The sequence below is a fragment of the Cricetulus griseus genome, chromosome 3, assembly GCF_003668045.3.
Source record: "Cricetulus griseus strain 17A/GY chromosome 3, alternate assembly CriGri-PICRH-1.0, whole genome shotgun sequence".
NCBI classification, from domain to species: Eukaryota; Metazoa; Chordata; class Mammalia; order Rodentia; family Cricetidae; genus Cricetulus; species Cricetulus griseus.
The window spans coordinates 55,418,231-55,445,869 of NC_048596.1; the positions used below are offsets into that span (position 1 = coordinate 55,418,231).

General features: G+C 42.8%; 1 protein-coding gene across 5 annotated transcripts in view; it reads right to left on the reverse strand.

The window, feature by feature from the left end:
* Positions 1 to 1,892: 1,892 nt before the first annotated feature.
* The window catches only part of Kmt5b (lysine methyltransferase 5B), a 50,358-nt gene continuing 24,611 nt past the window's right edge, over positions 1,893 to 27,639 (reverse strand). For 3 of the 5 annotated variants that reach the window (XM_035442076.1, XM_027408764.2, XM_027408765.2), the window contains exons 3-11: positions 25,717 to 25,864; positions 22,172 to 22,240; positions 18,707 to 18,872; positions 17,997 to 18,106; positions 16,247 to 16,413; positions 15,983 to 16,002; positions 15,762 to 15,898; positions 12,881 to 13,077; positions 1,893 to 6,092 (exon numbers count right to left, since the gene is read on the reverse strand). In XM_035442076.1, the coding sequence (XP_035297967.1) occupies positions 4,618 to 6,092; positions 12,881 to 13,077; positions 15,762 to 15,898; positions 15,983 to 16,002; positions 16,247 to 16,413; positions 17,997 to 18,106; positions 18,707 to 18,872; positions 22,172 to 22,240; positions 25,717 to 25,864 (2,489 nt within the window). In that variant the 3' untranslated portion in view covers positions 1,893 to 4,617. Of the gene's footprint in view, positions 6,093 to 12,880; positions 13,078 to 15,761; positions 15,899 to 15,982; positions 16,048 to 16,246; positions 16,414 to 17,996; positions 18,107 to 18,706; positions 18,873 to 22,171; positions 22,241 to 25,716; positions 25,865 to 27,639 lie in introns of those variants that run through there. The other 2 variants (XM_027408767.1, XM_035442077.1) reach the window with 2 other exon arrangements.

Genomic DNA, 27,639 nt, shown 5'->3' on the forward strand with positions numbered 1-27,639 from the left:
TACTACAAAACTATGAGAAAATATTTAAGGAATTATATTAGGAATCTATAGCTAGCTCACATTCCCATTGTCCATTTCACACCTCCCCAAACCTCAGACCCTCACCTCAGCTTCAGATGGCTTTGCTGATTGCTTATAGCAGGGCAGTGCTCTTGAGGTTGACTGGCTCTCCTCCTCACCCTTAACCTTTCCCTCTTGGCACTCTCATGGGAGGTCTGGTGAGGTGCGGACCTCCAATACCACCTACCTCATTTATTTATTTGTGAGACTGGGTCTCAATGTAGCCCTGGCTGGCCTGGAACTCCCTACATAGACTAGGCTGGAATTGAACTCAGAGGTCTGCCTGCTTTCACTTTTAAGTGCTGGGATTAAAGGCATATGCCACCATACCCAGCTCTTTTTTTATACAAAGACTTATGTGTTTTGCTTATATGTATGTATGTACACCACATGTATGCTTGGTGTCTACCAAAAGAGGGCATTAGATCCCCCGGAGCTGGAATCACTGAAGGTTGTGACCCACTAAGTGGGTTCTGGAAAGCAATCTGTGTCATCTACCAAGAACAAGTGCTCTTAACAACTGAGCCATCTCTCCAGCCCTGTGGACTCTTGAATCTGCAAGCCAGGGAGATAATTCCTAACTCGTCTATTATTCTTCAGCTCTGAGTAACTCCTCTCTTCTCAGCCCTTCTTAGCTCTGTGGAAGCTTCCTGCCATGAGTTATGCTTGCTTGTCCTTTAACAAAATTAGTAATCTCCCCAGCTCAACTTCTCCACTCTCGCTTGGATCCTCCTAAAGGGAACCCCAGCTGCTATGAAAGGTCAGAGGCCAAAAGGCCTTGGGTGCAGCACTCCCTTTGTGGGAGGTACAGTCTGTCAGTTCTCAGGAGACTCTCAGCTTCAATTCAGATCCTACCTCTCCAACTTCAGGTACCTAACAGATGCTCAACACTCTCAAAACGATGCTATTGCACCTTCCATGAAGGGCATGCCTGTTCAGGTCTTATATTGGGGCACCTGCCTATGTGGCCCAGCAAAGCATGGCTTCCTTTCAGCAAAGCAGGCTACAGTGGGACACCCCATCTACCATGACAGAGCCTGAGCAGAAAACTCAAAGATCTGGTGATACATAGTGACTATATCTTAATAGTGCGTTGAAAGCAATCTCCTAACCTGTCCTCACATTGGCAGTTTGGGTTACGTATAAGCTTTAATGATCTAGGAGGGTGAGTTTGGCAGAGGTGGGTAAAGAGATGGTCATTCATGTATCTGTCCTTTCAAGGTTCCACTTTTTGGGATCTATTTCTGGCCAACACCCACATGCTCTGGGACACTGGGGAAGGAGGCTGGAGCCTTCTCCTGTATGACAAGAACTCACTTGCCTTCTTGCAGGGGCCACAAACATACCAGAGCCTGGCAGTATCTTTGTACCTCAGTCGGGCAATGGGATGCACACTGGTGACACAAAGTTGGGAAGGGAGTCACAAGGTTTCCAGCTAACTTGGTTAGGCTAGCTGGGCTGTGGAAGGCCTCCAGTGTCATGCTGAGGACAAAGTCCTCATGAGACAGGGATGCCAAAAGCAGCCCTCCACTCTGAGGGAGTGAGTCACTGTGCATACATGGCCACCAGAGGCACTTAGTTTATTTTGTGGTTTTTCAAGACAGAGTTTCTCTGTGTAACAGTCCTGGCTGTCCTGGAACTCACTTTGTAGATCAGACTGGCCTCAGTCTCAGAGATCTGCTTGCCTCTGCCTCCCTCATGCTGGGATTAAAGGCATGGGCCACCAGTGCTGGCCAGCAGAGTTATGGTTCACTCCAACTCACAAACTGCTTCCTGTAGCTATCTGGTGGACGACTCACTTTTCTTCTCAAGATACAGTGAACATGACCAGATCATTTTAATTTCCGAATTTATTAAAATGATTAACCTCAATACTGCAAGTGCATGTACAAAATATTTGTAAAAAATGTTTTTAATGAAACGTTAAAGAACTTACCTCAAATGCTGAAAAAGTCCTTTTTCATTCTTTCAGTACAAGGAATACATTGTATCTCAAAAGTATTACAACTCAGCAAAACAATTTAAAACAGTAATTTGAAAAATGATTGAAAATTGAATACTTTACATATATTTCTAGGATCATTTCCTAATTCTTACAATTGCCAAAAACTTTACCAATCATTGCATAAGCTCAAGCTGAGAGTTTTATTGAGTGTAACCTCTTCCAGACTGGTCAAGAGTGTGGGTTCTGGCACCCCCACAGTGAAGTTCTACAGCAGATCGAGAACAGTCCGAGCGAGGCCCCTGCCTTGAGAAACGGAAATAAGGTTCCCTAGAAGGCATCAGCAGCACTGCTGAATGCTTGTGCATACGACTCCTGAGAGGCAGCAACTCCTCACGATGTCACTGCTCTTAGACCCATGGGAAGGTCAGCCTCTAAAGACGAGGCCACAACAAAACTAAATAAACAGCAAAAATAAGTTACTAAAATTAAGCTTAAAAATGGAGAAAATGGGAAATGTGTTATTTTGTTACTTTTTCCTTAAGACTGAAATTCCTGAAATGGCTATTGTTGCATTTCAAAGAAATGGGAGGATTTAGTCTCTAAGCCTCTGCAAACAGTCCCAGTGAACATGGGGAGGAGGGTGCCCTGCTGTCCTGTGTAGGTTCCTGAGCCCACCTTCAGCTTCCTGGAGGTGGCACTTATGCATAGGGACTCCATGAGGACTGGAAGCACCATGGAAGGTGCTCTGGGTGCCTTGAGACAGGAGGTCCTGAGACATAGGGCTGCCCTATTTCACGGCTTATAGCAAAAGGTTGTGTATGCAGGCACAGTCTCCCTCTTGCTTCCAAATGAGACAGAACTTGAGGGTCAGACTGCATGGCAACAAGGACAGACTGCAAGGACACAGCAGGGATCTATCATGCACAGAAGCATAGACATCTGAACCCTAGAAACACCCATGAATCTCACTAACATCACATCTAACTGGAACCCACTGGCAACAGTTTTAAGGATCCAAGTGTCCCCAAGCTGAACACTAGTAGGTGTCATCAGCAACAGGGAAGCACTGAGATACTTTGTTGGACCTTTCACTCCCTGCAGGTCCCCTCTGACTCTCTGGAACACCGAGTCCATTAGCTTGTGTTGTTTAGGAACACTGTGTATCTGAAAGGACACCTACACATTTCCCAGTAAATAAACAGACCCACTGGTGTCAAACACCTGCTACAAACTGATATTCTCAAATTCTTTGATTTTTGTAAAATAATCCAGAGAAACAAACAAGTCTGGTATTGAACATAAAGCAGTAATCAAAAATTGCTCATTAAGTTACTTAAAATTAATTTCTCTTCTCAAAGTGCTTCAAAAACAAATTAAATCTGACTCCTCTTTTTGTCTGACTGATAATATAATCAAAAAAATCTGATATTTTCATAATAAACTAACATAAGCCAAGAACGTCCACTGATGCAGTGCTTACACTATATATTTATAATTTCCTATTTTATTGGCATGAATATTTCTAAACTTAAAAACCTTCCTGGTAAGTTCTTTTAATTTCTTATGACAAAAATTTCTCACAACACACAAATATTTACAACATATACATAGTTTTCAGCTCTTTACATTGAATCCCAAAGACAAATGTTTGTATAGGTTACCACAGAACAAAAGCTGTGACTCATGTTTTTATTTTATAAACTATTATAAGTTAAAGTGAATAGATTTCTTTAATATTCCTTGTAGCATTTTACAAGTGCAACAGAAACTTGAAGACCCAAATTAAGATAGCTGGAGTTCATCAGACAAACGATGCTTGCTGTTGCCACGCTGTTCACAGCAAAGGTTTGAAAAAATAAGCACCAATCATTCTTGCAAAGAACAATTTTATCTAAAAGGATTGGAAAGTGTTAAATACACGGTCTTTAATTTACATGACAAGCAATAAATAAGCTGCTTTGAAAACTCATCCTGCACACCACCAGCCTGGTACATATAATGTACTGAAAATGAGCTGTCATACAGAAGACTGCATTTTAATTTAATTTTTTTTCTTCAAAGAAATCAACCTGACTTCCAGCCAATGGTCTCTATGATAATGAAGGCCACGGACAGGACACCTGGGCCGGTAAACAGTGTGAAACCAACACAACTCCAAAGAGGAACATCTAGCAAATAAACCCAAAGCCAGAGGTCGTTGCTGGTGATTCGAGCGGATGCTGGAAACCCTTCCCAGGAGGCTGCTCCGCTCCAGACTAACTACAGTTTAGTCATCTATGGAAGAGGGCTGGCGCTTGCTCTTACAGGTAAGTGACAACATGGTGGAACCACATTAGTGTCTGAAGGTCCTGTGTGGAGAGCTGCTGTCATCGGACAGTTTGCTGGAGCCTCTATCTTACAACGGGGCTTTCCCTCTAACTCGGAATTGCACATAAGAAGGCTATTTAAAAAGTACGATAAAAATTTGCACAAATCAGACTTAGGAGTCGGGATGCTGTACACTTTCTACAGTATTATGCCTACAGGTAAAGAGACCACAGAAGTGCTGCGCTGAGAAGCTGTGGCTGGGATTTTTATTTTTTAGTTCCCCAGGACAACTGAAGAGTGAGAGCTCATGCGTTCAGCCTTAGAGACTGATCTTCTCTTCTCCTTGAAGAAATGTCGATATCTATGGAGTCTTTACCAACAATTAGCCTCAGCCGCTTTGCGGGAGGAAGAGGGATGAAGTCATCATCAAAGTCGTCCTCGCAGTCCTCCTCCTCCTCTTCTCCCTCAGAAGACGATGAATCATCTGTGCTGTCCTCCTCGTACTGACTGTAGTCGTCCACCTCCATCTGGGACTCCAGCAAGGAGAGGGGATCACTGCAGCACACTCCATTCTCATGAAGCCCCTCTGCATATGGCCCCCTGCTCTCCTCATCCCGCTTGAGCTGGATCTTGAGCTTGGTAGAGCTGCCGCCTGGCCCCGAGCTAACCCCATTACTTAGCTTTGCGACATAGAGGTTGCTGTCACTTTCATGGTCTTTGCTGAGCTTGATGCTGATTTTTGAGTTCATACCATCACTCTCATGGTCGTTTGTCTTGCTGCTGCTATCATGCCGCCTGCGAAGTGTCAGTTTGGGGATCCCAGAGCTGTTCTCCAGTATCAGCTGTGCATCGTACCTGGTGACCCGACGCTTCTTTTTACTTTGTGCAGTTCTGAAACTGTCTTTTGTTGTGAAGCTGTCGGGTGTGACAATGGAACAGCCAACAGGTGAGGGAGCAGAGTCTGTGTAGCTCACAGGCACCCCGATCGTGCCACTGGGCTCACCCTGGTCAGGATGGGGAACTGGCAAATCTGGCAGCCCATCTTTCCCGGGGAAGCCATGCTCCAGACTGCAGTCTTCTGCCTTTGCTAAGTGTTTCATGGGTTTCCCTTGCCGAAATTTCTTTCTTGATGGGCATGGGTCACTCTTGGGACACTCCTGGGACGCTTCCTCCATATGTGCAGTCTCTGGAGCCAGTTCTTCCAGAACCTCTGGGGTTGGGTGCTGATCACTGTCTGGGCAAGGTTCCAGAAGGCCATTTTTATAGCCATCTAAGGGACTTGGTTCAAGCTTGATGTCAGTGGCTTCCTTCAGACCTGTCCTTGTCCTCAATGAGCGCCGGGTTGTGTAGGTGCAGGGCAAACTGTCCCCCTGCGAGTGAGCACCTCTCCCAGGGTTCTGCCTGTGTTCTCTGGCGGCATGCCTCGTCAAGCACCCACTCCCCACAGCAGCCTGCTCTGGCCCCTCTGGCTCCTTCTCTTTCTTAATTGGCAAATTTTTATATAGCACAACTTTAGGCTCCTTAAGCACTAAGTTTCCCATCTCAAGCTTCCGTGATGCATTCTTCTGGTCCAGCCGCTTGCAGTGATTCCTCAGTTTGATCTTGGAAAGTAAAGGCTTTGCCGGCTTTCTTAGTTTCTTTGGTACCCTGGAATTGTTCATGTGCGTTAGCTTAGGTGAGGTAGAGTTAGAAGCAGCTGGGACTCTTGGCATGGACTGCCTGGTCAGTGTTCTGCTCTTGCTGCTCTTTTTTACACCAACTGAAGATTTTCGGTTAGAAGCTGTGAAGTTTAGAAGATAAAAAAGAAAAGAAAAATGAAACCAGCTTGGTACTGCAGTAACGTGACATGGTTAAACAACCCCCAAAGCAGACCATCAACCACAAACTGCCAACACACACAAGTGTGCAAGGCAGTCCTCAGGCAGTCTCACTAGCATAGCCTCCCTACATTGCCTGTCTATTAGGGTTCAAGGGCCCCAGCATGGCAGGGCCCAGCCTGCTTCTTCCTGGGTATCTTTCTTGTCAGGGCTTACTGGTCCAGACTAAGTAGTTCTCTTACATAAAAGATTTAATGGCAAGGTAAATGAAAACTGCAGTTTCTACCTTTATTTTCTATATGGATGTGTGTATGTCTGTATATATCATATGTACATCTTGGCTGTCTTAGAACTTGATAGACCAGGCTGTTCCTAAACTCTCAGCAATGCCCTTGCCTCTGTCTCCAAAGTGCTAGGATTATAGGTGTGTGATCCAATACCTAGGTTCTCTCCTGAACTCTTAGTCACCATGTCAATTTACCCAAAGTATGTTACTTAGCCAGTACAGCAACAGAGATGAGATACATTAACCACTGGACTCTAAGAAACACATTCTTTCCAATGGTTTTAAACAGAACAGGTTCTAAGAACCATATGTTGTTCTCTCCAATACTCAAGCATCAGCATGGAAGCACACTATCATGCTGTTTGCTCCTGTCACCCTTGAGGATGAGAGGCTACAGCAGGTAGCTGTTAGCTCAAGAGCTGCAGAGCCCTACTGTGCATCCCTGACGGCAACAAGCAACTCAGAACAACAGATCTAACTTTTTCCCTCCAAAATAGAAAAGCATACCTTAGGTGACAGCTTAGTGCCTCTTGGGAGGCTGTGGCCCAAGGTCTACCCTTGCCCTGCTGCCTCAATTTTTCTCTCTACATTTACATTCTAGGCTATCACAAAATTTTACATAGTCAGTTTTTAAATTAGTTAATTCTCTCAGTTCTGCAGTTAAAAAGCAAACAAACAAATCTTCCTTTATTGAAACTAGTCAGCAGAGAAGCTGTGGTGACCAAGTGATCAGCACCCTCAGAAAAAGACCAGGGTAAAAGGCAGAAGCATGGGGCCTACCCAACAGTTGGTTGGGGCAGTCTGTTCCTTCCCACACAGCTAAGCAAGGAGCTTACAGTACCCTTTTACTAACTGAAAGGTACAAGAATGTGTAACCAGCATTCTGAAATGATAAACCACCAGGAGCAGAAGGCTATACTTTAGAGACTGGCTTGCCAGCAGCTACAGGCTACCCAAACCAGCAGAGTCCATAGCAATGGGAGCTGCTGAGTGGACCAAGTATCCACATATCTGTATCGGTTGCTGCCAAGGATATGTATGACCTACTTCTAGAGCAGTGTAGTTAAGTATGGATGGCATTCCACTCAAGGCTGAGTGACTTACAGACCAGAGAGTCCTAGAACTGCACACTTGTGCACTCCCCCCCTTCTCTCTCTCTCTCTGTCTCTCTCTGTGTGTGTGTGTGTGTGTGTGTGTGTAAAGACAGGATATTTGGCTCTGAGAAGCCATATAAACACATTAATGTTCTGGCTGTTTCCAGGCACAATCCAAGGGACTGTCTCTCTCATTTGCCATACTTTCTCATATATGGTTTCTTCCAGAACTAGCTATGATCAGGCTTTGCAGTCTCTAGCTTCATTTCCCCTTTTCCATCCCATTCCTGCTCTGGAAATACAATTAACCCAGACACTGACTGGATCCATAGCTCCTGTCAGCACCCCTCTATAGCCTGGACTCTGTCCTTTCAGTGGGGTAGCCTTTGCTACATGGACCATGGCAATAAACCCAGTATACACTTTCCAGTCCTTTTCTTTTTTTCAATTCTAGGGACTGGACTATGGTAACCATTTTCATCTCCCTTGGGCTAAGAACATATGCTCCCAGTCCTCCCTTGGCCCTGGAAGCCCACCTATTATTCTTCAAGAATCTGCCAGCTCAAGCCCCTTGAACATCATTTTCCAGGTGACAGGTATCACCTGCCCAGTTACCACCATTCAGATTCCAGCAATTCCCAAGCCTCCAGCCCCTCTCGTCTGAACCACAGATCCAGACTGCTAACTATTGGCTGAAGTTGCTCTGGAGCCAACAGACCTGCACTGTCCCTTAGAACTCTAGCAGCTTTCCCCCCAGTCTCCATCTTGTCAGTAGATGCCTACCATTTGCCCACTACCCAAGCAGGAAACTGACTACCCTTGACTCTTCTACCTTAACTGCCTCATACAGTCACTTGCCAGTCCTGCAGCATCTACCCCTGCAGTGTCACTGGAATCCATCTGCTTCTGTTGCACATGCTACTACCTCCTATCTGGACCATGCATGGCACTTCCCTGCCTCTCATCCCTCCAAAGCCAGAATGACTTGTCCTACCATCTCATGTCTCTCTGAAACAACCCTTTCACTAACCCAATGCCCTGAGAATAAGGCCTGAAATCTTCAGCAAGGTCCCATTTCATATTCTCTCCATCTGCAGAAGCAACAGGCTTTCTGATCAAAGCCTTCTACTGTGGGCATGTGCATGTAAGGCCCTCTGCTTTGGACATGCTTCACCTGGCCAGTTCATCCTTTAGGGAGTGTCTTCTGACTCTCTTCGCACCCAAGGTTCTCTCTCTGTACTTAGTCCTTAAACAATTGGTCGAATTCCATTTTAAGGTGATTCTGACTCTGGGTTCTCCCAGTCCCCCATTGGTAGCAGTGGCAACCACTGACAAAAGTGGTTCTTGTGTTTGTGATCAATGGACTACACTTGAAGGCACATTATTCCAGTAGGTACTGTCTTTATGTGGATGCCACTGTTTGAAAAGTACCATCTTATCCAAAGTCCAGTGAAAAGGAGAGCTTACTGAGAGAAATGAGCAGAGAAATGTGATTGAGTCTCCTCTAGAGTACTAGGGGCCAGTTACTATGCATACTTGTGTGTGGGGGGTGGAAGGGTAGGAATTCAGTGATGGTAAGGCTAGAGGAGGAAGCTGGTGGCCACAATTACAAACTGAGTCAACCACTTCAGAGTGTATTGAAACTCAGGGTCCTGATACTCAGAGGCAGGAGTGCCACTACTGCTCTTGCTGAAACCACTCTCTCTTTTGTAATGATCAATAAACCCTAAATGCATAACCTGGATGTTAACCTTGGTGGGGTGTACATTCCTGACTGCTACATGCTAGACACTGTGTACAAGTCATATGATGACCTAAAATGGCTCTTACCACACCTATGAAGGAACCAAGCTCTCATGGGCTAGTGGGCCCCAAAACTCCATCTGCTGGGAAGTAGGACTTGAGCTTGGTTGTGGCTCCAGATCCTGAGTTCTTGATCACAGTTATGCTGCTTGTATTATGGCTTCAGTTACAACTCAGGAGACACTGTATGGTCACTGCCTGTGATGGCTCCAAGGTGTTTTTTAAATCACTCAGTGTGCACCATAAAGGAGCATGACAAAAGAACACCAGTGCTGTCTTGAGCTCTCAGGATAGGCTGGCAATGCATGTGAATCAAGTTTGTATAAAAGCCATGTCTAGGTTAGAATCCAGAAAACCCTTAGTAGCATTTAAAATCTCCTGTTTACCCGGTACTCGAGCCATTGCCTGACATGACTGAATAGAAAGAGTGATGGGAAGGGCATATAAGGGCAGGCCTGACAAGAGTGTGAATCAATGAGAGGTGACAGTGTTAAGAAGAAGAGGCAGCACTGCCTTCGTGCCCAGCAGGTACCCTTTAGTCCACATAAAGTCATTCTACTGGCTAGGTCTGCTGGGCCCGCACTGGTTTATGATACGGGTAGTGACTGTCCACAGTTTTGGGTGCTGCTTGAGTCTTCATGGATCATGTAAAATCACTAACTTTAGGAGACAGTGAGGGATTGAGGCCTGGAAATCCAGGGCCCTCCAAAGGGCAATGGAACTCAGACTGGAAGACTCCCTTTGGGTATGGGATTTCTTGTTGACTCCACTCCTGAGTGCTAAAGCAGAAAGCCAAGTTGAAGCTCTTGGGACATCATCTCTCAGGCCTTTTGTGGAGGAAGAACGTTTTCCTCATGCCTAGATAGCAAGGTTGCCTTGTATACCTGCTAAAGCAGGACCTCTACTAGCTGCCAAATTGTAAGTGAAGGCAGGGGAAAGAGAAGCAGGCAGGGCAAAAACAGTCCCTGCCTACAGACCAGACATGCCTGCAGGCCTGGGAGAGAGCTCTGGGGCTTGATAGCTTTTCTCATCCTGTTTCATCTCACTTCTGTTTTTTCTTTCCTTTTTTTTTTTGTTTGTTTTTTTCAGACAGGGTTTCTCTGTGGCTTTGGAGGCTGTCCTGGAACTAGCTCTTGTAGACCAGTCTGGTCTAGAACTAACAGAGATTCGCTTGCCTCTGCCTCCCGAGTGCTGGGATTAAAGGCGTGCGCCACCACTGCCCGGCCTCACTTCCTTTTTCACAGGGTAAAGATGAAGCACAAACACTAGAAAGTACAGCCTTCAAGAAAACATGTCAGAAGGCAAGTGAGGGCCAAAATCTGTAAATCCTAACACTTGGAGGGTGAGGCAGGAGGAACCAAGTGTATGGCTTGGACTATCTAGCAAGACCTTGTCTTTTAGAAAACAACACATAACAGGTGAACACACTTGCAGGCAAGCTTGATGACCTGAGTTCCATTCCTGGGACCAGCATAGTGGAAGGAGAGTACTGACTTGTCCTCTCACCTCCACCCATGTGCCATGGGTCACACCCCCACTCTCCAGGAAAAACAAACGAAAAGTTAAAAAAAATAATTATAAAACAGCTAAATGTTTGTAAGAAATAAAGAAGTCGTTATGTGAACATGACTTAATGCACAATGGTTGCAGAGAGGGTAAAGGATACACTATGTGACTGACCTATACAGTTTGAGATGTCATCAAAATCCTGAGGCACTGTGGCACCATCTTTATAGCCAGACATGAGAGTGGCAAAATAACAACCAAGCCTTGGCTCCTTCTAAACCCTGGCCCATGCCTCTAGATCACTGACAGTAAGCTCTGGCTTACCCTAACATTCATGTTGCAAAAAGGCGTTCTGAATCAACCAAGCACCCAACTCAAGTAGCCACTAACTAGCAAGGGGGAACTTTCTATTCTAAGATGCTGAGACTACAGCTTAAAGGTGCTATGTGTTCTCTCTGCCCTTGAGAAAAGCTGGGCGGGTCTAAGTCAGCTCTGCAGTGATTTTTGCACTTGTCTTGGAGCTGAGGCATAAGCTCCCAAGGATGGTCCAGAACCACCCATATCTTGGTACTTCTCCAGAAAAGTACTGGATTTAGTAATAAATATTTCCCATGCTGTAACATACTAGCACACACAACACCTCTGGAAAGTATGTGTATTTAAATACTTAAAAGCTTAAGTATTTAAGTTAAGTGGTGTACTGAGTTTACAATGTATTTTCTAATAATCAAGTTCATCCACTGAAACACAGGAACTCTCTCATTCATCAGAGATATTCTCTGAGGGCAGCTTTGTGGCTGTCTGGATGGCAACGTACGCCTCAGTGTTTCTATGTGTAAGTATTTATGAAATGGGCTTCACAAGCCTCCAGTGTCTTCAAGGAACCAGACTCAAGAAAACAAAGTTCATTACACTGCCTTTATTAACAGAACCAACAGTCAACAGTGAATGAGAGACTAACAACTCCTCCCTGTTCACTTTGGGCCTCAGCTAAGAAGTGTAAACTTGAGCTACACTACTGCTTTTATACTAGAGGTTACACCTGGCCTTGAACTTCAAGTAGCAAGTAGATTCAGATATCCACGTAGTGGCATTTGCTATCATGAAGACACCTTCCCTTTTCTTCAAAATTTTCTGTAAGGGAAGGGAGCACCTGTGGATGGGCTGAAAACATCCGAAGGCATGGAGAAATCCTGGAACAACCAGAGCCTGAGGGGCTCCTAAGTACTCAGAGTCACTGACACTAGGGTGGTGGAAAAGGCACTCAGTGGGCAACCAAGGCAAACCTTTCTCACTGATGACTCTGGTTGAGACAAGTCAGACAGGAGAACCTGCTGTTGTAGTGGCATCTCAAGGACACTAATGTTACCCAGATGAAGGACAGCAGCCACAGATGTCCCACACTTCAAGCTCTACAACTGCTGTGATGCCTTTGACCTATTTAGTGTTTTTTCTCTTTGTTTATTCACCACAACCACCCCCAATTTCCATTGGATATTCCACCAACATAAAACTGGCAGCTCACAGCTTGCTACCTTCTGTAGTGGTAATCACACACCATACAACACAGCCACATCCAAATACTCCTCTGGCACACTTCTCTGCACAGTGAACCACGTTGATTCAGTAAAAAAATGCTAAGCAAGTAGTAAAAAGATGGCAGCCTTGAAGCATAGTGAACTCTGAGTCCCTCCTGCTCCTAGACTAGCTGGAGATGGACACGAGTAGCCAGATTAACTAGCTAAGCTCTTGCAGGGCCTAAAACACCATTACAGTATCACTAATGACTTGAAAATGTTTTCCTCAAACATGATGGTCCTGGAACATATGATAAATACTTCAACATCCAAATACCAAGTATTCAAAAATACATATAGAGGTTGGCCCTGAATTTGGAGTGGACACAAACTGCTATGGACTCAATGCATTTTTAGCATCTTGCAGTGCAGCTAAAGCCTCGAGTCCCAGTTTCTATCAATGTTTAGAGCTTCAAAAGTGGAAGCATGCTTTAGTAAGCACTGAAGAATGTAACCAACATCTTAGAGCAAGCTCCCTTACTTACTTGCATTGTCTTTTTCCTGAGTGGTGTCTGCATCAGTGTTAGAGCTGACAGACTGACTGTCTGAATTTTTGCTGCTGTCACCTAACTTTTTAAGCCTATTTAAGCGTTTATCTGTTTCTCTGAGTCCATATTTGCTATTGATAACAGGAGCAGGCGCAGGCAGTCCTACTCTGGATTTAAAAGCACCAGTTCCCCGTCTGAAAGAGAAAACAGCAAAGGTCAAACAAATGAAGCAGATTACTTAAAAACAAGGTTGGCTGCTGAGGGTACTTGGCCACATCAGGTCAAGGGCTGAGATGAACTGAGATCTCAATCACAGTTAGATAACTGCCAGCTCTAAAGCTCTCAGGGAGATTCAGCATGAACCTGCAAAAACCATTTAAAACATTTTTTTAAAAAACTTAATTTTATGTGCATTAGTGTTTTGCCATGGGTGTCAGGTCCCCTTGAACTGGAGTTACAAGCAGCTGTTAGCTGCCATGTAGGTGCTGGTTAACTGAACCAGGATTTGTTTCTGGAAGAGCAGTCAAGGCTCTTAACCACTGAGCCATCTCTCCAGTACCCCAAAACCACTTTAAAAAACTATACTTACAACTATCTCAATTGTTCATTAGCTGCCTGTGGACCTGCATCTATAGATACATTACGTAGCCAATTCTTCATTTACATTTCCTTTCAGGCAGGCAAAGCTAAAATCCATTACCCATTTTACCTAGCACTTAGTTTTCTTACACCATGTCTGTCCCTGACAGTAAGCCTGCAATGAACACATGTTTTGAAAGCTCACATTTCCATAGAACATATATGAGCATTTTTAATGTTCTCTGGTAATATGTGTGTGTGTGTGCTCAAGTGCTGGCTCACATGTACACGCTCACATAGGTGCCTAGAGAGGCCATTAGTGGCATCAGATCCTTTGGAGCTGGAGTTACTGAGGGTTGTGAGCTGCCTGACACAGGGACTGACACTGGAACCTGGGTTCTTTGAAAAGAGCAGTATACACTCAGCTACTGAGATGTCTCTTCATATGTCTTTGACTTGAATCTGGTCATTCAAGCATTTTTAGATTTACTACTTATATTATCAAGATCTTTAAAACTCTAAAGTTAAAGCTAGGCGTTGCTGGTGCACGCCTTTAACCCCAGCACTCGGGAGGCAGAGGCAGGCAGATCTTTGTGAGTTCGAGACCAGCCTGGTCTCCAGAGCGAGTGCCAGGATAGGTTCCAAAGCTACACAGAGAAACCCTGTCTCGAAAAAACAAAAACAAAACAAAAAAACAAACAACAACAAACACCTCTAAAATTAGGCAGAAACTTTTTTTTCTGGACACAGGATCTCTCCATATAGCATTAGCTGACCTAGAACTCTCTATGTAGATAAGACTGGCCTACACTCATACCAGATCTGCCTGCCTCTGTCTTCAGAGTGTTGGGACTAAAAGTGAGTGTCACCATGCCTGACTCAGATACTTTTTGGTAAAGATTTATTTTCTTTTTAATCATGCATGTGTATGTGAATGCACATACCCTCAGAGGACAAAAGAGGGAGTCAGGTCTCCTGGAGCTGCAGGAACAGCCCAACATGGGTGTTAGGAACTAAACTTAAGTCCTGTGAAGAGCGAGCAGTACATGCTCTTGAACTTTGACCTGTCTCTCAAGCCCCTATGCAGATATTTTCCTAATCATTTTATATTGTTTTTAAACTTTAGTTTTCCACAGGATAGGTACTGCTCACTTCCTATGTATACTAAGATGTCATATATACTTGTTTTAGAACTCTGTTGGTTATTGTCTACTGCTAAGTAATAAATCAAGTTTGATCACAATCACTTTATAATATAAGAATCTTTACTATCTGTTAAGGCGACTCTAAATTTTCTTCTTCTTTTTCTTTCTTTCCTTTTTTTTTAAAGACAGAGTCGCATATACTCTATGTACCAAGAATGACCAGAACTTCTGATTTTCATGCCTCACCTTCTGAGTGCTGGGATTACAGGCATGTGCCACCACACTAGCTCTAATACAACTCTGGGATCTTCCTAGTGTTTCCTGAGCAACTCTGTATCAACTGGACTACATTCCCAAACCTCCCCTAACCTTTATTTTTACTGTTGTTTGGTGCTGGAGACTAGGTTTCTTTCATGTTCGTTTTTGAGGAAGAGCTTGCTATGTAGCTTCCGCTTACCTTGAACTCCAGTGCATCTGCCTCAGCCTCCCAAGTACTGGGATAATAGGCATAAGTAACCATGTCTGGTTTCCACTAATGTTCTTTAGATTTGTTTTTCTTGGTTGTCATCAGGTATACTATTTTTGTAAGCTTTAAAATAGTTTTGGTCAATTCTAAAAACAAAGTCTCAAACAATTTATTATTATGAAAAGAATGATATCTATGTCTTCACAGGTAACATCACAGTTCTTTTTACTCATATCTTTGTTTTTGTTTTTGTTTTTTGAGACAGGGTTTCTCTGTGTAACAGACCTGGCTGCCCTGGAACTCACTGTGTAGACCAAGCTGGCCTCAAACACACAGAGATCCGCCTGCCTCTGCCTCCCAAGTGCTGGGATCAAGGGTGTGTGCCACTACTGCCTGGCTTACTCAGATCTTATTTTGAGGGCCTATCATCAGATTTTATCTTCCAAAACTTCTCTAGTGAAGTATGTACAACCTATGTAGAAACTTACTATAATTGCCACTGTTTTTCCTTTGCATACCCTCAGAGACTACACTGACTGTTTTCTCCTGAGCACTTCTGTTTCTCACACTGCCTCAGCTGCTGTGCCACAGAGCACATGTGCTAGCTCTACACTCACATGCTGTGGATGGTCAGGCAGGTCAACGCCACAACCATCATGAAGCTCAAGTGGGAAATCTGATCCTTTACCTTTCACAAGTGTAACATTCGCAGAACTCATTATTTTCTCCAAAAAACCCATCTCCATAGTAACAAGAAATTTCTTCTCCAGGTTCAATATCTCTCAGAGCCTTCACACATGCTGTGTCTCGACCAGTTGACACAAACTGAAACAGAAGTAACTTGGTAAGAGTCTCATACCCAAGGCAGACACAGAATCTCTGAGGTATTTGGTTTTCTTTTATGCTTACCTTACAGTTAGGTCTGCAATCTGAAAAATGTCCAAAAGAGAAAGTCAATTAACTGCTGATAAGATCTGAAACACGAAGTTACAGAATCTGAAAAGGCTTTCCAGACAATTTCACAATTTCCATCACTTTAGGTCTCAAGTTACACTGGGCATATTTAATATATCTGAAGACAATGGCCATTCCAAACTCCCCTGAGTATGGCCAGGCCACACTAGCTGTGGGCAGTCAGCCCACACAGCGCAGACGCCTCAGAAGGCAGCTTACCATGATTTATAAATGCAGCAGGACCGAGCCAGAGTTGAGCACAGTTTTTCCTTGTGGAATACATGACACTGAAGTCGTTTTCTCCATGTCTAAGTAGCATGTTCTCCTCAATTTCTGAAAGTTCGGCAATACAACCCACCAGTAATTCTATTTTGTCATTTCGTTTCCTATTTAAAATATGTGATAAAAATTACTAGTAATTATAATAAGGCTTCTTTTAATAAAATAAGCCTTCCCACTAAATAGCAGAAACTGATCAGCCCTGGCTCCACATACTTTGCTGACTGACCCGGAGTCCACCTTAACATCCTCTGTTCTCTTTGGAGCCCCATGGCCTGATTTCTTATCTGCCTTATCCCTATGAGAGAATGGAAACTCCTCCAGGCCAGGCACTGTGCCACTTGTGACTCTCAACACCCTGCAGTGCCTGGATCAGCATCTCATGGGAGGCAAGAGCCCAACTACTCAATGTACAATATCACACATTTGCAAATGGGTCCCACAGTAGTAAGGTCAGAAGTTTGTCATCATCCAGAAAGGTACACCACTCACTAGAAATGTTCTGCAAGCCCAAACTACAAGCTTAAATTTCCTAGTAGCCACATTAAGGAATAAGAGGTGAAATTCCTCTTAATGTATTTTAAGCATATATATCCCAAATACTATTTCAGCAGGCAGTCATCATGGGAACTACAAATGAGAAAGAGAACACAATGTGAACTCTGGTGTGGCTATCATACAGCATCTCTTCATTGAGACAGACTATATTTCAGAACTCCAGGGGCTACTTTATTGCAAAGTGAGCTCGAGTCCAGATCTCAACCCTGCCACCTGTAACACAGGAGCTATCAGATGTGAGGCAGAGTAACTTCATGTACACTTCACCCCAGGCGCTCACTTGGGAATAAAGCTCTTTTGCACATTTTATTTTTAGGTACCTGACCCCTCAAATTTTTGCTATTGAAATTCTGAAGAATTGTCAGAGCTGGACGGTGGTGGTGCATGCCTGTAATCCCAATCCCGATACTTGGGAGGCAGAGGTGGGTGGATCTCTGTGAGTTCAAGGCCAGCCTGATATACAGACTGAGTTCCAGGACAGCACAGAGAAACCCTATCTTGAAAAACCATAAACAAAAGAAAACAAAAACAAACAAACAAAAAAAACAAAAAAATCTATCTGAGGGACTGTTTCTCCTGAGACACATGGTAAGGGAATAAGCATTATTAACAGGAAAGAGTCACACCTTCTCTCTTCTTTCTTTCTTCTCTATGGCTTTTAAGCCTCTTACTGAGGTTTGACTTTATTTTTGAGACAGGGTCTTACTATATATGAGACCCTTGACTGGCTTGGAACTCATTATGCAGACCAGGCTGGCCTTGAACTCACATAGTTCTGCTTATCTCTGCTGGGATTAAAAATGGCCACTACTGTTTTTATTTAAGCTGGCACGCATGCATGTTTTTAAGGTTAATGTATTCATTCAAGCGTTTGTACCTGTTAATCCACCTCAGGTTGTTAAGACTTCATCCTCAACCTTTCAAACTAACCCTGGAAGCCAGGTAACTGACCCTGCATCCTCCACTTTTCAGCAGTCAAGCATGGAGCACTTGTTTAGACTCAACACACTGTGGCTTAGAGATGCGACCAGGTCACTCAGACTTCTGATTTTACTAACACCTAAATCAACAGGTCAGAACACTGCACTTCCCCTCAAGGAAAGCACTGAGTTTTGACTAGTTTAATAATTACCACTCTTTTGTTGCAACTATCTTGGCTCCATTTTGTTCTGAAGAGTATCTATTACAAGGCAATATTTCAAATCCACTGTCAGTCGCAAACATCCGCAAGTAAATAAAGACCTAAAGCAGGGGGAAAAAATGTGATAATGATTATCCCATTCTGCCAGACACTCTCAAAATTATAAAAATATACCACCAACAACATGTAAACTATTGGGTAGTGAAGTGAAAAACTACTTTTAGTCCTAACATTCACACATGTGAGCATCCAATGGCTCTGCTGCTCTAGAAGTTCATAATGAATTTTACTCCTAGATGAGCACGTTTTCTCTTGGATTATTAGCCAAAACACCTTCTGAATTACAGATCTTTACATTCAGTGATTTGATGAAAAACTAACTCAAGGGCTGGGGACTGGCCCAGTGGCAGAGCACTTCCCCAGCATGTGCAAGGCCCTGGGTTCAACCTGAAGCTCTAAATCACCACCACCATCACTATTAGACTTGAAATCTCAGTGTTCATGAATATTCTGGCTTATTTATAAATCTTTGGGATTTTTGGGGGGTGGGAGATAGAGCTTCACATTATAGTCTAGCTGACCCAAATTCACTATGTAATCTAGGCTGGCCTCAAATTTGTGACAATCTTCCTGCCTCAACTACTACACCTAGTTCCTATTTATCTGGACATAGGTGAGCAGCATTAATGCACTTAACTTACATGTTCCTTGAATAATTTCTCCTGCATTTTGTTTTTGTTGAGAAAATAATGCCGTGCCCATTCACCTGAAGTCAAACATTTGAAGGCTTTCTCTAAGTGTTCATCTTTCTTAAAGCGTTCAATTACTTCCTTTAGCTCTTCTTGCCTTCCTTTAATAGGCCGGAATCTGAAAGAAATCAAAATAGCAAGTTTAAATAACTATCACAATTCTTTAAAATTAATTTATGTGTATTATGTGTTTGGCCTGCATGTATATACGTGCGCCACATGTATGAATCCATAGAGGATGTCAGATCCCCGGAAATGGAGGTATAGACAGTTTTGAGTGCTAGGAACTGAACCGCCATCCTCTGCAAGAGCCAGTACTTTTAACCACTGACCCATTGTCTCCAGCCCCACATCACAATTCTTGAGCTATTCATCCAACTGAAGTGATATTAAGGAAGCTGATATCCTACGGTGAGCATTTAAAGAAAAAACAATAATCTTGATGGTTAAATCATCACTTACCAATCACCTGAAAAGATCTTCCTTTTTCCTTTTCCTCTGTTTGCATGGGGTATACATTTGTGTTTACAGGTAAATGCCAGAGGTTGATATTGGGTAACAAGGGATAATTTTTTGGTTTTGTTTGTTAGGCAGTACAAGTCAGAAAATGGGAAACAGAGGCCATATCAGGAGAAGCAGACCCCAGGGAGAATATAAATAGAGTTATTTTGTGTTGATTTTAGCTTTTAAGTAGTTTGACATTGGTAACAATGAAAACTAGGTTGCATGGAAGGAAGACATTTGAGATAGGAATGAACGTGTTTCAGAAAGCAAAGGACACACAAAGCCTGTTTAAAAAAACTGCCTACCTCAGGCAAGTGAGATGGCTTGACAGATAGGTAAGGCAATTGCTACTAAGCCTAATAACCTGAATTTGGTTCCTGAGACCCATATAATGGAAAGAGAAAGTTGCCCTCTGACCTCTGTACACACATGCATGCACACACTCATTCACTCTCACTAAGAGTGTGTATGCACCTATTTCCAATTGACGTCTAGCTTAGTTTTCTGTTTTGTTTTGTTTTGAGTGAGTTTAGCCTTTTTTGAAACATGCTCTGAGATGACCTCTGTTTCCCATTTTCTGACTTGTACTGCCTCACAAACAAAACCAAAAATTATTCCTTGTTACCCACTAACAAGAATCTTTGTCTCATTTAAAATGCAACATGCTGCTGGAGAGTGGTGGTGCTTGCCTTTAATGCCAGCACTTGGTGGATCTCTGTGAGTTTGAGTTCCAGGAAGGCCAGGGCTACACAGAGAAACCCTATTCGAAGAACAAACCAAAAAAAAACAACAACAACAACAACAACAAAACAAAACAAATCCCAAGGGACTGAAGAGATGGCTCAGGGGTTAAGAGCACTGGTTGCTCTTCTAGAGGACCCCAGCACCCATATGGCAGCTCATAACTGTCTGTAACTCCAGTTCCAGGGGATCTCACACCTTCATACCAATGCATATAAAATAAAATTAAATAAATTAAAAAAACAATAAAACAAAACAGATCACCCCCCCCAACGCAAAAACAAACCAGTAATATGCTATCTCCAAAGTGTGAAAACTTACTGTCACAGCTGGCTTCTGTAAAAAAAGAGTGACAGTGTCAGGCAGTAATGGCACAAACCTTTAATCCCAGCATGTGGGAGGCAGAGGCAGGAAGATGTCTGTGATTTTGAGGCCAGCCTGGTCTACAGAGTGAGTTCCAAGGAAGGCCAGGACTACACAGAGACACCCTGTCTAGAAACAAAGAATGAATGATGGTGAGGAATGTGAGGTAGTGAAGATAGTGTTTCAGTGACTTTGAAGATACATAACAACATCACCTGGTCAAACAGTGTTAAATCCTGTTGTAGCAATACTGTAGGAAATGAAAATTATTCAATCATACAAAACTGTTAACAACTATTAAGAGCCAGAGCAAAAGCGACTGAGGACCTTAGAAGCATTTTTTATTTCTGAGACAGTATCTCTCAATTATGTAGATGCATTATGTAGACTAGGCTGGCCTCAAACTCAGAGATGTGCCTGCCTCTGTGAATCAAGTGCCTCTCTGACTTTTCTAGGAGATACAGTCTCACAGAAAACTTTCTGCTCCTCTGGCTCTTATATCTTCCTATCCCTCTTCCACAGTGACCCTTGAGGCGCAGGTGCAGGAGCTGTGCTGTAACATATTAGCTGGGACTGGGCTGCACAACTCTGCAATTTGATGGGTTGTGGTTTTCTGTATTGGACTCTGTCTGTTTCAAAGACAGGGACTACACTGCTCTGTGGTGTAAGGATGCATGTTTAGAATGTAGTTAGGGTCTGTGCTGCTTTAGTAAAGTGGCAGTGGTAGCTTCTCCACCAAGACCCATGACTTCACTCACCCTAGGTAGCTGGCTAGGTTTCCAGTTCAATGTTGTTAGTTTGTCTACATAATAAGTTCCAGGTCAACCCAGGCTACATAATGAGACCCTGTGTCTTAATATATTTATTAATAATTATAATTGTTTTTATTGTTAGAAAGTTCTCCCTAGTGGGACTGGAGAGATTGATCAGTACTTCAGACCCTTGTTGTTCTTCCTAGGGTCTGAGTTCTGTTCCCAGCATCCACATCTTTTTCTTTTTTTGGTTTCTGGGTAGCCCTAGTTGGCCTTGTACTTAGAGATCTGCCTGCCTCTGCCTCCGTATTGCTGGGATTAAAGGGGTGCACCAATGTTGTTTGTTTTTAATTTGTTTAAATTATTAGTTTCTTTCTTTTTTTTTTTTTTTTTTTTTTTTGGTTTTTCGAGACAGGGTTTCCCTGTGGCTTTGGAGGCTGTCCTGGAACTATCTCTTGTAGACCAGGCTGGTCTCGAACTCACCTGCCTCTGCCTCCCGAGTGCTGGGATTAAAGGCATGTGCCCGGTTTAAATGATTAGTTTCTAAGACTAGATTTCCCCCCCTTCTCTTCTCTCTCTCTCTTTTTTTTTTTTAAAGGCAGGGTTCTTACCATGTAGCCCTAACTGCCATGGAACTTACTATGAAGACCAGGCTAGCCTCAAACTCACAGAGATCTGCCTGGCTCTGCCTCCAACCAAGACCATACTATTTAAAATTTTACTAAATGTTTTAAAAGTCTTATTTTGAGGGCTGGAGAGATGGCTCAGTAGTTAAGAGCACTGGCTGCTCTTCCTGAGGACCCAGGTTCAATTCCTAGCACCTACATGATGGCTGCTCATAATGGTCTGAGGCTCCAGTTCCAGGAGTCTGATACCCTCATACAGACATACATGTAGGCAAAATACCAACGCACATAAAAAAAAAAATAAATGAATAAATAAATCATTTTTAAAAAGTCCTATTTCAATGATATGGCAAACAGCTTGGCATTATGGCACATTATTCGGACAGAACCAAAGGCTGGTACCTCGTTTGTTTGAAAGGTGAGCTACCTACCTTACAGGGTTGTTGTGAGAAAAACTGTCAGCTTTTGAAATATGTCTTGAGCTCCTCAAAGGAAAGGCGCTATACAAATGCAAACAAACAACAGTAAAGACTATTTGTGCAATCAGTATTCATCATCTCTAAACATTCACTATAGCACAAATTTTTAAAACACCAATATGTAAAATTTTATGAATCCACAGGGATATTTCACAGATAACAATGCCAGGTTATTAAAATCTTTTCTTCCCATAACACAACTTTACCACTGATTCGAAAATTTTTTTCTTATACATTCTAGTCAAGGATCCAATTCTGAAATGATATATATATATATATATATATATATATATATATCATAATTTAAATGTATATCAAGAAGAGGATATGCATAAGCAAACACAGAGCAGGATGAAGACTACACAGCTATAATGATGAAAGGCTAAGACATTAGGCTACTTTAGACTGGAAAAAAAAAATTAAGAAAAGCTTCAAAGGAAAAGTCCCAGACAATAATCCTTGCTTCATAAATAACTATTCTTTGGCCTACATCTGTGTAATCCCAGCTGTCCCGGAACTCACTCTGTAGATCAGGCTGGCCTCAAACCCAGAGATGTACCTGCCTCAGCTGGGATTAAAGGCATGCACCACCACCACCTGGCCCCAACTCCCTTTTTAAAAAAATCAGAGGTATTGCCCATAACTCTAGTCTCCTGTTATTTTTTTAATTTGTTTTTAATTTTTTAAAAACTTATTTATTTTTATTTTATGTGCACTGGTGTTTTGCCATGGGTGTAGGGTCCCCTGGAACTGGAGTTATAGACAGTTGTGAGCTGCCATGTGGGTGCTGGGAATTGAGTCTGTGTCCTCTGAAAGACCAGTCAGTGCTCTTAACTGCTGAGTCATTGCTCCAGCCCTAGTGTCCTATTACAAAGAAAATATAAGTTTCATAGTGGATAAGAAGCAGTTCAAAAAATCCCAGCAAATGAAAATTTGTATTTTACATTTACCATGTTCTCATGATATAGCTCTGCCCTATTGGTGGGTAAATTCTAAGACACTAAGAGCCAAGCATGGTGCTACATACCTTTAACACAGCATTTAGGAGGTCAAGGCAGGAGAACTATGAATATGAGGCCAACCTTGACTATACAGCAAGACCCTGCCTCAAAACCAAAATCAACATATAAGAAGTCAAAGCATAAGCATTCAAAACAGAGCTGATTTTGTAAATTCTCAAATCATAAAACTACTACTGCTTTAAAACACATTCTTTAAAGCACACTGGAAGATCAAGAGAGGAGGCAAATGGTAATAGAGAAGTAGAGAGAAGATTATAGGCCCCTAGTAGAGTCTTGCTTAGCAGGTATAAGGCCATCCCAAGAGCTACAGGCATGCAGAGGAGGAGAGACAAAGAGACAAGAGACTGTGCATTCCTCATCACAGCTTGCAAGGAGGTGCTGAAACTCCAGTGTGAGGAAGCCATCAACTGTACAAGGAGCCCTGAAAAGCCTGGGGCCATATTGGAGGTGGAGCAGCCCTGCCCACTCCCCCAGGTTGGCTCAGCTGAGTAGAATAAATGCTGCATTGACTTTAGATGCTCCAGCTTCTATGCGAACAGAACACAATTAACACAGGAGTCCTCCCATACAATAAGGTCAAGAGCATTAATAAATATGACAATACTGAGATTTTCTCCCTCCCTTCCATTTTCTTTCTCTCTCTGCACTCCCCTCTTGATAGGTGAACACTCCAGTGAGCCACACCCTTAGCCATCTGACTTCATTTTGTGACCACATGGTTTAAGTGAGCCTCAGGAAACCTAGGTTATAAATATAAAGCAGAAGTTTGTTAGAAATAACAGAATCCTACTCTCCACTCATAAGCTGAGGAACACCAGTGGCCCAGAGACAAATCACAATACTTCCTACTAGGGAGCCAGTGGCAGGTATAACCATTCATCCTCTGGTTTCAGAGGGTTTCAGAACAGACAATCTTGCATAAGCCACTAAAACTTCTGTTCTGATACTAATGGAATAACTTTCTGAAATGTTTCATATGCCTCTGTAACTCAACATATAAGAAATTATCAACATAAGACAACTTAAGTAGGGGCTGGAGAGATGGCTCAGAGGTTAAGAGCACTGGCTGCTCTTCTAGAGGTCCTGAGTTCAATTCCCAGCAACCACATGGTGGCTCACAACCATCCGTTATGAGATCTGGTGCCCTCTTCTGGTGTGCAGAATGTTGTATACATAATAAATAAATAAATAAATAATCTTAAAAAAAAAAAGACAACTTAAGTAATCTACTTATTTCTAAAAACACAAAAGAGCCAGGGATACAACTAGAGGATGACTGAAACCTCATTTTCCAGGAGAATGAGACCAATCTTGTTGAGGAGGAGAACTGGACTCAAAGCAGTGTAAGTGCCGGGCATTGGTGATGCACGCCTTTAATCCCAGCACTCGGGAGGCAGAGGCAGGTGGATCTCTGTGAGTTTGAGGCCAGCCTGGTCTACAGAGTGAGTGCCAGGATAGGCTCCAAAGCTACACAGAGAAACCCTGTCTCGAAAACAAAAACAAAAACAAAACAAACAAACAAAAAAAGCAGTGTAAATAAAGTTGTAGGCTGGTACAGGGTACAGTTTTACAATAGCCTCAGCTCCTTTCCAGTGTTTCACTTCAGATCAGTGACTGAGTCATGGTGGCAGGAATCATGGCATTACAAAGGCACCTTTGTGCTGCCATTCTTTCCAGGTACATAACAGAGCTGGTGAGAAAAATTATGTCCTGTTTCACTTCTAGAAAGGGACAAATCTCAAAGAGGAAAGGGTATACAAGGCTTCTGTCCAATTCCTGTCTCCCCTGACAATCAGAGCTTATTGACCTGGTTTTTCAATTTTTCCTGGATGATCATGGACATCAGGCTACAAGAAGCCTGTGTGTGTGATGTAGATGAGAAGGAATGGGCCCAGTTTGTGTCTCATTTCTAAATCCCCAGTGGCACCATTTCTACCAGATCCAAAACCCTTTGCCACAGAAGCAAAGACAGAAAGAAGTTAAAAGATGATCTTAGTGTCTTTTTCCAAAGAGAGATGGTACTTAAGAGAACTAGAGTAATGAGTCAGAGACCTTAGATGTCAAAGAACCAGATCTGGGCATGGTAGTACACATCTAGCACTCAGAAAGTCAGTCAATCAATCAATCAATCAATCAATCAATCTCTCTCTCTCTCAGACACAGACACACCCACACACAGACAAACAGACAGACAGACAGACAGACAGACACCCCACATATGACCCCACAACTACAAACTCTAAACAGGTTCCTACTTGCTTGTAGAATATGCAAGTAATGAACTGATCCACCTTGGAAAGGAGATTGTCTTTCCAGATTCTGCTTGCTTCTCTTGTCTTGAACAAGACTGTTCTGTATCAATGAATTTTACCCTTTATTGTCATTTATAATTTTGAATATAAGTAAGATTCATCATCTATTTTCTTAAGTTTGACATCATTACTGGTTCTATTCAGGAAAAAGACTTAAAATTACCTAGTATTCATTTTGTGTGTCTGAAAACCTAAATAGGGATCAAGAACCAAACTGGTTGCTAAGTCGTCGTTCTCACAGAGCTCCTTGGCGGACATTCCAGAGGACGGCACATAGCGACTCTGTCCTTCAAATCCCGAGTTACCATGACCTGTGAAAAGCAAAAGAAAGAAATGTAACTTGGTGAAAACTATTCAATCTGCTTAAAATCCCCACTGCATCCAAACTGGCATCATTAGCTGGAGTTATGTCAATCACCGTTAATGATTAAGAAGTCAGTATCGCTTATGTAAAACAGAAAACCAGATGCAGTAAATCCAACCATTGAGAGAAGGTGGGCAGCTGACAGTATCAGATAGGGCTAGGGGAGAAGGAAGCAAAAGGAATGCAGAGTGTCATCAAGAAAGGCCACAAATGTGGATCCCAGGAAACAATAGGTCTGAAGGAATTAAGCTGGGCTTCCAGCTTGGGCAGGTAAATGATCAATATCCTCTTTTTATGTGTAACTGAGGACCAGAGGTTAAAACTCTTGCCTGGAATTAGAATTGTGCAGAAGCAGGGAAAGAGGAGGAATGAAAATGAGAGGCTTATTTTTATCCAACTTCTGTTGAGAGAATTTTTAATGAGAAACCTAATTGGCTAACGTAAGTGGTTGGACATCACTGTGGTGAAGCAATGCAGAGAAGGCATGCACAGGAACAAAGCGTCATCAGTGCTGGTAAAGGCTGATGGGTACAGTGTTCAGCCTGCTCCTGGAATCAGCACTTAATTTACAAAGCACTGAGTTTAGTATAAGTTTAGGTTCTCAAAACCAACACACTGGAGAATGAGACACAATGGGAGGTTTAACCTCTTCATCCATTCTTTCACAATATAAACATATGAGTCCTTGCTAAGGGCTAGGTATATGACATTTGCAATCAAAATATTTGCATATAGGCATGTTACCGAAAAGTTACCAAGAGGCTGGAGAAATGGCTCAGCCATTAAGAGCACTGGCTACTCTTCCAGAGAACTGGGGTTCAATTCCCAGCACCCATAACAGCTCATAACAGCTCACAACTAACTGTCTGTAACAGCAACCCAGGGAATCTTGACTATTTTTGTTTTTTTTTTTTTGAGACAAGGTTTCTCTGTATCCCTGGCTGTCCTGGAACTCACTCTGTAGACCAGGCTGGTCTTGAACTCAGAGATCCTCCTGCCTCTGCCTCTGCCTCTTGAGTGCTAGGATTAAAGGTGTGCTACCATCGTGAGGCACGGGATCTGACTCCCAAAGGCACCAGGCATATATACAGACATACACGCAGGCAAAACACCAATACACATAAAAATCACAACAACAAAAAGCAATCTAAATTGTTGCCTAAGTCAAACCTAGAGCCTTATGCATGCAAGATAAGCCCTGATATATGTATCTCCTTAGGCCTAAACCTGGTACATTTTCTCAAAGTTTGTATGTTCTGGCACTAGCCCTTGGTAGATGTATGATTTGGAATTAAGTTCCCTACTTTGTGATTGTCTTTTCACTTTTTGATATTTCCTTTAACATATGATTTGTAATTTTGAATTTTTTTATTGTTTTTTTATGTTTCTAATGTCCTATTTAAAAGAACATTGCCTAATGTGAAGTCAGGACCTAGGACTTTCAATTTTTCAGACACACAGTGTGCCAGGTTCCCTTCACTCTGGATACAGAGCTCTGATTCTTTTTAATTGTATTTTTCCTGACACTCTATTAAAAAACAACAAGTGAGTTCGAGACCAGCCTGGTCTACAAGAGCTAGTTCCAGGACAGCCTCCAAAGCCACAGAGAAACCCTGTCTCAAAAAAAATCAATCAATAAATAAATAAATAACAACAAAAAACAAAACAAAACAGGGCTAGGGATGCAGCTCAGTGGGGAGGAACTTACCTAGAAACCATGAG